Source organism: Coptis chinensis, chromosome 5 (genome assembly GCF_015680905.1).
Source record: "Coptis chinensis isolate HL-2020 chromosome 5, ASM1568090v1, whole genome shotgun sequence".
In the NCBI taxonomy this organism is placed as follows: Eukaryota; Viridiplantae; Streptophyta; class Magnoliopsida; order Ranunculales; family Ranunculaceae; genus Coptis; species Coptis chinensis.
In genome coordinates, this window is record NC_141460.1 from 28,799,765 (window position 1) to 28,811,017 (window position 11,253).

At 37.4% G+C, this 11,253-nt stretch overlaps 1 protein-coding gene across 1 annotated transcript; it reads right to left on the minus strand.

Moving 5' to 3' along the window:
• Positions 1-3,021: 3,021 nt before the first annotated feature.
• On the minus strand, positions 3,022-10,476 carry LOC147497250 (polyadenylate-binding protein RBP47C'-like). The gene is made up of 4 exons (XM_086562820.1): positions 10,411-10,476; positions 3,483-3,613; positions 3,275-3,374; positions 3,022-3,123 (listed from the first exon to the last, which is right to left on the minus strand). Exons 1-4 carry the CDS (start codon positions 10,474-10,476, stop codon positions 3,022-3,024), a joined length of 399 nt encoding a protein of 132 aa, XP_086418946.1.
• Positions 10,477-11,253: the final 777 nt, after the last annotated feature.

Below are 11,253 nucleotides of genomic sequence, written 5' to 3' on the forward strand. Positions count from 1 at the left end.
TCTGAACCTGGTATTGCAAAAAATTAAGTCAGTAGAGAAAAATAACGCAATAAAAAAACGAAAATGAACAAAAATAAGGAAAACAAGAAGTGAAAAGATGAGAAGGATATTTCCCTCTATAGATGCTCAACCAAGCATTCTTGCTCCTTCAATCCATGACAGCGACACCATTTGAAGCTATAAATAGTGGCAGTATTGATAAGAGCCCAAAACTATAGTTTTAACCCCTTAATAATACTACTTTTAGACCAATTATGCGAGTAATAAATAAGAGTTAATGTTAATTACGTGCTTTTATGTATTTCAGGCATGGAACTCAATTATGTGCAGAAATGTGGCACTTTGGTGATATAAAGAAGCAAAGGGTTGGTTGCTAAGAAGTTCTGTGATAAAGACCAAGATTCAAGGAGACAAAGCCTTTATGAAGCCCGGTCAAAAGCTGAAAAGTCAACACGGGCAGAAACAGTCCACAAGTCAGCAGAACTTCTGAAGACCATATCTTTGGACTCAGCCCTCGGATTTGGGCCTACCTTACGCCAAAACGACCGACTCGGAAAGAGCTTTCCAATTGTCCAAGCATTAACCCAATCAAAGGAGCATAAGTGGATGAAAAGTCTGCTAAAGTCAAAGCCAGCTGAAACAGGCTCTGTGGATTGAAGAAATTGGGCTTTGGGCTCGATTTTCTGGCCCAAAACATGAGACCTCAGCCCATGCACGAAATTGTGGATCTAGTCTCCTTCTTTACATAAAACAAAACTTAGCTCTTAATAAAGATATAGTTAGATAGCTTAGAATAGAAAGTAGCCACTAAAATAGCTTGTACATCTAGTTTTTGGAATTTCAATTAGTTAATTAATTAGTTTCATACATTGTTTTAGATTAGTTATTTGGGAATGATTGTTCTTCATTGATTAGATAAATAAAATAGTAGTTCTTGATCATTTCGATTTTGCCATTTAAATTTGTAAATCTAAGTTCAATTCTTGTTGGTATTCCATTCTTAGTATTAATTAGATTTGAAGTATTGTTAGTTAAAATTAGTAAAGTTCAAATCTTTATATTATGTCTAGTTTTAATTCAATGGGAAATGATAGTTTGATGAATCAAGGCTAAACCTCCATTAGAGGGGTTTGATGAAGCCTTGATGAAAACCTGATAGTGTAGTATAGAATTGTTGTGAGAATCTATTCCACTCTAGAAGGTCGTTGATTCGCCATGAGAATGGGTGGACGACCTCACATGCTAGTTATGAATTGGTAGAAATGACATGTATAATTAGGGATTAGAACGACCAATTCTTACCGTAAGAACGTAAGAATTGGTTTACAACAAATTTACGCTAGTTTATTAAGTTGGAGTCAAGGTGTAATCAAATTCCCCTAATTCTCTATCTAGATTCAACTCTTAGCAATTTGTCATTTCGTTATTCGTAGCTTGTTATTTGAATTCACATCGTAGTATAAATTCCCTCGTAAATCTCTCATTGACTTTGGATAGACCATCAATTGTAGAAAACTTGAATGCTAAAGGACTAGGAGTGGAACGAATCTTCTATTCCAACTCTACGTCAATAGATTCGAGAGTAGAAAACAAATATTTTGATAAGTAACAGTTCAGTTTATAGTTTTACTTGCGTTTAGAGTTTCATAGCTTTATTTGTGAGTAAAACTATCTTTTTATGTTTATCAAATAGCGTCGCTGCCATCTTAGTACTCTTTAGTATTGTTTTCTGTAGACTTGATAATTTTTCAAAGTCCCATAACCCACCCACCCTTGTTTGCATTCTCACTGTGGTTGTCTGTTTCAGCTTTGCAAGTTTCCACGAAAAATTACTCGGATCGCACCTGCGCCCTGGGCAAGCCAAAGTGGAGCGCACCCTGCGCCCACATGCCTGGAATCCCACCCTTTGGCTGAGCGCCACCTCCGCCCTACCAAGGCCAACTTGGAGCGCCACCTGTGCTCACACGCCTGGAATTCCAACTTTTGCCTACGCGCACCCTGCGCCCTACCAAGGCCAACTTGGAGTGCGACCTACACCCACACGCCTGGAATCCTACCTTTTGCTCGAAGCGACTGCGCCCCTGCCTAGGCATATTACGAAGCGCACCCAGCCTCTGCTGAAACTGCCCGATTTCCACAGGTTTGTTTCGAACTTCCATTTCTTCAAAGTTTTAATTGTTCTAACTTGTTATATACACTGAGCATGCGTAAACAAGATGCTATTCATAAGCGAAGCAAGGAGGCTCTCAGGTACTCTTTTCTTCCACACCTCGCACACTACTAAAAAAAGGAATATAAGCTCAGCTAAAAGGTGAGATGTTAGAGTTTTTACCTCAGTTTTCTAGGGAAAAACAACCGAGGTAAAATCCACTGAGATAATAGAGTTCTATAAAACCGAGATAATAAGCTACTAAATTATCTCTTTAAGTCCGACATCTTATCTAAATATATTATCTCGAGTTTTCTAAATGAAACCCGATATTATATAGAATAAAACCGAGATGAATTGTTGATTGAAACCAATTAGTATAGAAGAAAACTGAGAGATTTTTTTTATTGAAACCGAGATAATATCAAAATTAACCGTGATAAATTCTTTTGTAAAGGGAGATTGTTGGACAACCTTTTATCTCACCCTTTGTCATTTTTTCTTTGGTATTGCTCATGACAATTAACCATCAAATAAAACCTGTCTCAAACCACCACATTCCCTTTCATATTCATAAACATCAACACCAATTAACAAAAGCAACCCGTAAATTCTTTGAAGAACTTATTTCATTAAGATAAGAAAGAACAATGTCGAGCATGAACTTAACTTTCGAAGAGTACTAGTGATCAGTCAATTATTTATAAAAACTCAAATATTGTATCAATTACTATTCTTCGAACTATAATAAGACATTTTTTTAACCTTTCTCTATATATTTAGGAAAGGAGATAGATAGTTCATGTTGAATTTCCTCCTTACAGATGGTTCCTGCTAAGAATCGACAACTCCCAAGGTATTCACATCGATCGTCAACTGGAGTCTGGAAGTGGGGTTGCAGTATACCCATATCCTTCAGAAATCTGACTTCCATAATATGTTCCACTCCAATGATTTCCACGATTCACCCTCAACTGGCAAACAAACATAAAAGAATCATCACAAAAAATGATAACAGGGTGAAGATCAGAAACAGTGATGAAAAACAGCTTTGTAACCATTTTGTCAGTTTCATTTTATTTTCCTTCTCTCTCTTGTATCTGTGTGTGTGGATACTAATTGTACCTGCTTATTGCTTGCTGGATTTTTGCACCATGAGAGATAAACTATTTGTTTTTCAATAACTGTCCTATGAAGCTTCAGTAATGCCTCCTCAGTATTACTTCTACAAGAATAATGAAGAAATGGCAGATCACTTGTTAGCTGAAGAATTAAACCATAGGCAAGTGACCGATTTGCATTTCATTATACATGCTGACATAATTCCACATACCTGTTGGCAAATTCGACAAACCCAAATCTTTTCCCACCCGAAATTCTCACAGATGTAGTGTCTCCATACTGAGAAAATGTCTGCCTGACATCTTCAAGACTGACACTTGGATCTAATCCTCCAACATAAATCTACAATAAAAGAAAATTTTTTGACACCAAATTGCATAAGTAATCAATGGAAAAATGCTGATGGGTATAAACATATGACTCACTATTGTGTTGATAAAGTATTCATCGCACTGGACATTTTGGGCAGAGGCTCGACTTGATGCATACCCACTTACGATCACAAAGCTAAGCTAATTTAAGAAACTAAAAAATATACTTCATATAAAATCAGACACAAAAATATGTTCACGTGCTTCCTATTCAAACACCACTTTCATGTGGTTACTGCATTCTAATTGCTAACTACAACGTCAACCACTAGTTTGATACCAACAAGTGCTTGTTATTTCGTATCATATATAAGAGTAGTGAAAACATTAGTAAAAGCATGCAAGCAAAGGAAAAGAAAAGTGGCAATGTCTATAAACATCTCCCGATGTGAGGAATTATATCAACTTTCAACGAACCTTTTTAAAAAGTTAGCTAAGGTTAAGCTGAACATTTTCTGAAGACACTAAGCAAAGTTCAATCGAGCTAAAAACTTATATTTGGTTTTGTCTGGAAGGGTGGATTTCAAAAATGTTAACGTCTTATGTTTCGGTGAGCGCAGGTCGACTGACTACTCTTGTAAGAATTAGCTGAGGTTAACCGAAATACTTTTGTATGTCACAGCCAAGGTTCTCATTGGAAAGTTGTAAGACTTGGCCACTAAGAACCAAAGCAATGTCCTTTTTTAGAGACTTGGCCACTAAGAACCAAAGCAATGTCCTCTTTTAGTCTGGCAATGCACCAATGCCTAGAGGTGTCATGTAGCTCGGGTTTCTCAGACATGCACTTACTCACCTAGACTCAATGACAAACCACCCTTATATTCTCTATATGCATGGTAAATCATTACCACATACCTTGTGGTGAAGATTGCTGCTGATCTTGGTAACATTACATTGGTTTCTCTGAATCACAGCTTCTGGACTGTGCTAAGATTTTGGCTCACTTCCACTTGGTGGCCAGCGAGGACAAGCTCCAAGCCATTTTCAAGAAGTATACACATCCTCTTCGGGGTGTAGTTGCTCTACTTCCACCAGCTAAACACCTTTTGAATTGATCCAGTTTACCACTAAATGGCGTTTGTAGTTGATTATAGGTCATTGTTTATGTAATGACCAGACTTAAGTTTGTGTCCTTGTGCAATCAGTAACACTTTCTCTTTTGTATGATTGGCGCAACACTAGCGCTCTAGATAACAACACCAGCGCTCTAGATACGCATGCCCCTAGGCCCATTGCCTATTCTCAAGGTTTAACTATTGTGCCTCAAGACTAGAGGCACCTAGGCACACCCCATAGTCTAGCCGGCGACTTTAAATGAATGCATATAGAGTCTTGGTATATAGTCTCACTTCAAAGCCATGGCCACAGGTGAGCAGAACTTCATCAAACCTTTGCAGCTTTGTTAGCAGCAACAACAAAGTTCTATTTAAGTTTTGCATCATAGTTACGTATTTCATTCAGTAATAAGAAAGTGGACAAAGCCCTCAAAATAATTCCCCGTCATAAATTGTGCCTCCCAACGTTTTGGTTCATGTATAACCAAACCTAAACACGTTACCGAGGTAGTCACGCAGATTGCTGACCTAGGTTTACTCAAAGGAGTTACCAAGAAAGAAGTAAATAAACTTAACAAATATATACAGTTATCTGTACGTCTGTATAGATTTTATGTTTTATAGGAATTGTCTGTATAGATAAATGCATATGGATACTGTGATGCATGTATACATGAATCAATATAACCATCAAACAAAATGCAATGAGAAGGAGATAAAGAATGCCTCACAGGATTCACAGGTCAAAAATGAATAAATAACATAAGAAAGCACAGGATGCACTCTGAATGTAATTAAGTAAAATGTAATGCAAAATTGTTAAAGAGAAACATACTTCCTCAATGCAGAACAAGGAGGCCGCGCTGATAAAAGTGGAAGGGACAACGATCCACCTGCAGTTGTCCCAGAGTATGACCGGAAGGGTGAGATGCCAAAGCACTAAAAACCTTGAGGTCAAGCAAGTGTAAGAAAGAGGAATTAGTATACCAATGAGCTGTTCACAGATAGCAATTTCTTCATGAAAACAAGTAAATTTGGATTCCTGCAGTGCATTGAGCCTACCATAAGCCAAAGCATAATCAAATCCTATGACTATAATGAAGTGCTTTGCTAGGCCAAGATGGATATACCAAGAGGTCATAGGTCTGGGTCTGCTTTTTAGACAAGCTACTGAATTTATAGTTTATGAGTAGTAGGGCATGGGGGTATTACTGTATTGATGTTTGTAATTTGTATCTTTTAAACCTTTTCTTGATTTACTTATTAATGTGTTTTCTTTTAATTATAATGTACTAGACAAGCATCACCGTTGCACACCACCCTACTTAAAAGTTCAAATCCTTTTTGATAAATCAGATGCTACAAATCAACAAGATGTGATGGAAATAACAACACAATCACTAAGTTGTGGTCGATTTGCAGATAGTAAATTTGGGTTGTGCTGGTTTACATGTAAGCATTGTTGATTCGCTATGTAAACTTGAGCTAAAATATAGAGTAATTATGAGCAAAAACTGGGTGTACTATTTAGGAGACCTACAGTTGTACAACTTTGTTATCAAAATGCGATAATGCATCTAATGCCAAACTGGAATACTAGTTTGAGATACTGACCATAGAAGCTTTGAAACAATCATCTTATAAATTATAATAACAAACAAGAGAATGATCGATAAGAATATATCAGACTGTGATGGTTACAAAAGAAACAACACAAAAGTCCACCAAAAAATCTAAAATACAGCTATGCAAAAGCATATAAATGTTGCGCTGACCTAGTTTGTGATAGAGGTCACTGCATCCCAAGCAGAAGTGCTCTCAAAAACTTTTCACCAATACCATCATCATATGGGAACATGTGACCTGCCTCTGTTAGTTCGTGATACTGAATCCATGGGAGCTTCTCGGCAATGTAACAGAAGGTAAACCGACACAAGAAGATCTTGGTCTCCTTGCCATAGGTGGACGAAACCTCTACTTGTTTTACCACCAACATCAGGATGATTAAGACACATAACATTCTTATAAGCCTCTTTAATCTTCTCCGTATCAGCACTCCCTCATACATTCAGAATTCTTCTTGCTTCTATTTTGTCATGACTTGATTGACTTCTTCAAACCCACCTTTATAAAAGTTCCGGATTAGAGGACGCGAAAATCTTGTAATCATAAATCTTCCTCCCAATGCATGCAGCAGCAGCCACTGAAAGACATGCCATGACGGTAGGTGAGACTTCCATTGTCTCCTTAAAAGAAAATCTTCATGCAGAAGTAGTAGTAGTTGTTATTTTTTTGAACTATATCTCGCTTTGAATCCTCCAAAGGTAGCATTTGAAGGCTCTGAGAAATGAATTCTATGATGCAGCGTGGATGATCCTTTGAGTCAAGAACAATGGCTAAGTCATCTTCTTCAAGCAAATCCTTCAGGTCTTGGGCAATATCTGCACCATAAATCACATGACACTACAAAGAGAGTGGTTAACAAACAGAAAGAAACAAAGAAAGAACGCATATAACACTAGTAGAATATAGTACCTTAAATTTCTTAGTCAGGTCTCTTAGAGATAAAAACCATCATGGAAATCACTTCTGAGTTGGTGCGAGAGGTGAAGAGAGGGCAATATATAGGAAGAGATAATAGAGAGGCGAGATAGTTGGGATTAGAACGACAGTTGTTATCGTGAGTTCGTGCTAGTCATGAAAGAGTACTGTAGAGCGAGACTTCTATTTTTTTTTGTACTTCTATTTTTTTGCCAAATTTATTCCGAGATATTTGGTATAATAACAATTATATCATTTGAGTACTGAGATATTTGGTTTAATATCAATTATATCAGTTCAATATGAGATAAATTAAATTTCCTATTATATCAGTTTCACAATGGTGAGATAAATGAAATTTCTTATTATATCAGTTCCACAATGGTGAGATAAATGAAATTTCCTATTATATCAGTTCTATACCACCATTGGTAAAATCCATATATTTTATCTCGGTTAAGTAAAAAGCGAGATAACATATTTATACTCAAAGTTAGTACCTAAGTTATGGGATATATTATCTCATTTACAAGACATATTATCTCTCTTATAAGCAAAACTGAGATAAGACTAATTTTAGAACCGAGATAAAAACCCTTTCTTTTAGTAGTGGCATCTTTTGTTAGAGGTTAATACTAGCATATCAGGATTGTTTGGAGTGTTGTTATGTTTTATTAAGATTGGTCTTAGCTTTGCATGAGATTAAAGTCAGGTCGAAGAAAAATGCCTAACGTAATTAGCAGACAATGGCAACAAACAAGTCTTTCTAGTATACCACTCACTACACCTCTAGCTAGCATACCACACACACCACCTGAAGTAACGGCTGAAGAAAGAGAGTCTCCTCTCTCTGACTTTTACAAAGCCTTGAACGATAGCCCTAAATCTTGCATCATTCTATCAGACCCAATGGGGGATTTTCGAATTCCCTCAAATATATTTAATTTGTTACCCGTTTTTCATGGGTTAGACCATGAAAAACCTTATCAGCACATGCGTAGGATTGACCAAGTCCTTACTACATTCCACCATCCTATGGTTGGTGCAGAACAAATTAAACTGAGGGTATTTTCCTTCACCTTAGCCGATAAGGCGGCATCTTGGTTAATTGCCAAGCGCCTAATTCTGTAGACTCGTGGGCTAAACTTGTTCAACTATTCATGAAACATTTTTACCCACCACTGAAGACCGATGAAATGCTTTCCAAGATTCATTTCTTTCGACAGAATCCTCATGAATCATTTTCAGAAGCTTGGAACCGTTTCACCGATCTACTTATAGAGTGTCCACATCATAACCTCGCGAAAGACACGTTAGTTTGTGCCTTTTTCAACGGACTTCTACACCACCATAAAGAAGTCCTTGACATAATGAATGGGGGTAATTTCTTAAGTAAAGGAGCCTCAGAGGCTTATAAATTTTTAGAAGATCAGACTAAGCGTAATAATAACTGGGGGGGAGGAGGGGGGGGTAGTTACGATATCTCCCGCAACGCTAGTTCTTCTACAACAGTAAAGGCCGCCGGTATATATGTTTGAGATGAAACCCGATCCGGAACTTAAAAATTTAATCGAATCTCTAACTAAAAAGGTAGAGGCTATTTCTGTTCAACAAACGCCTATCCCTGTCATGAATGTCTACTCCAATCCATGTAATTTTTGTTTGAGTCCAGAGCATCCCGACTCCTATTGTCCTTTCGCTTATGAGCAACAACAGTCACACCAAGATAATGTTTGCTCGATTAATAGTTTCCCTATTCCTAACGCCCCTTGGAGACAACATCCCAACTTCAGTTGGAGAAATAATCAACAAGTAACACCTCCAGGGTTTAATAATCAAAATAATCAACCACGACAATGACAAGGTCAGGGTAATTATAATTATAACAACCAAGCACAACCACGACAAGGTCAAGCACAAGGACAGGGTAATTATAATATTTATAACAATAATAATTATAATACTAATAGAGGTATCGTTCTGGTAAATAATAACTACCAAAATCCACCCATTAATAATCAACGTGACATAGTTCCTGTCACCCAACCTAAAGCTAACACTCTTCCATAACCGGATCATTTCGATACATTTATGCAATCTCAACAACATATTTTACAAGCCATCCAACTTTCCTTACAGCAGTTAGCTCAAGAGAAAGTGCAACCCAAAGGTGTGTTTCCAGGACAAGCAATAGCTAATCCTAAAACAATAAACACCGCCTTTGAGGTAAATGGTAATACTAGTACGGGAAATGAAAATGTAGGTGAGCTAAATGCCATCTCCACTCTCCGTTCTGGGAGAGTGGTTGATAACAAAGTAACTATGCCTATAGTTACCCCACCAGTTGTCCCTACACCGCAGATTGTATTAGATACCGTAATAGAAACTGAAGAGCCTACCCCTGTAGAGGTACCAGTTAAACCACAACCTAAGAAATAAAAAGCCAAGGTTAAACATCCTGTTGATCATTATGCTAAATATAGAGAGAAACCACCGTTTCCCCAGAGATTAGTAATGTTAACTAAGGATACGAATTTTGATGAGATTAGGGAAGTTTTCAAAAATCTAACGATAAACCTTCCTTTTCTTTAAGCGATAAAAAAATTACCTCACCATGCTAAGTTTCTTAAAGAGTTGTGCACTACTAGGCACAAGACAAATATTCCTAAAGACGCCTTTTTAACTGAACAATTTCCAACTTTAATGGAACATAATGGAATCGTTAAGTACAAGGACCCTGGTCATCCTACTGTATAATGCACCTTAGGAGATTCCCACACGACGACCGCTTTACTAGACCTGGGGGCGAGTGTTAACTTACTCCGTATTATCTATAGAAACAAATAGGTCTACAAGAGATGCAATCTGAGTTGAGTCACTATGAAGCGAGCTCGGAGGAGGAGGATATGAGGTCGGTTAGTAGTTCTGCATATGTTAAACACGTGTGTTATATTCATTGGTGTGAATATTACTCCCTCACATAATCTCATCTCAGTAGGTCGCTTTGTGCTGAGGAGCGACCTGCTGAGTGAGAATGGCAACAAGTGTTTAGCACATGTAAAAATTTGAACAATTGTGAGCAAAAATAGCAATGGCCTCGTTTTGTTGAATTCAAAAATACGCTACATAAGGTGACATTTCGTTTAGGGTTTTGATTACAATTATGACTTGCCTTAGGAACTGAAAGGTTTTTGCACAAAAATGCTGCTGGTAAACTAAAGAGCCACTGTTCCCTCATTTTTCAGAACTTTGCAAAGGTTTTAGAGTATCAGGTTAGTTTCTATGCCATTTTTGTTTCTCCTACTTTGTGTTCTTTCTCTCTTCGTAGTTATGTGTAGGTCTTTATTTATAGGAAAAAACAACAACGTAAACATGTTTAATTCAGATGACACACAATCTGATGATGTAATAGTAGAGTCGATAGGTTTTGAGAGTGAAGAGGTAGAAGTGAGATCAGCATCTATAATAGCTATATCGAGTAATTCCAATTCTGCTATGGCGTCTTCTTCTTCTAGTGGTTTACCTCCTAGAATTGTAGATAGAAATGCTATAAATAGTTTTGTAGAAAGGGAAGCTTGTGGTATAACGGTTAGCAAACTGGCTATTTATGACCTGAACTCTGTAGAGAACCTTTTTAGTACGGAGTTCATTCCTAGAGATTAAGGGTTGTGATTTGTGAGAGACAACTGAGGGCTGGGATGAGCTTACCATTCTCTAGGTTAATCTGTGATTTTTTGAATTTTTGTGAGAAAGTGGCCTACTAATTCGTTGGCAATACATGACGTTTGTTAAGGGTATTTGATCTATTGAATGAGAGTGTTGAGTATCGCATTGAGGTTGCTAATATCATGGAGCACTTTGCTATGAAGCAGTCTAAGGCCAATAATTTTAGTTTAGAGACACTGACCAAGAAGTCGAGTGTCCTGGATGGGGTTAGTAATGAACCCTGGGAGAAGAGGTCGTTGGTGGTGGTTGGAAATTAATGTGCCCCTGGGTTTAGTGCTCAGACTAGGGT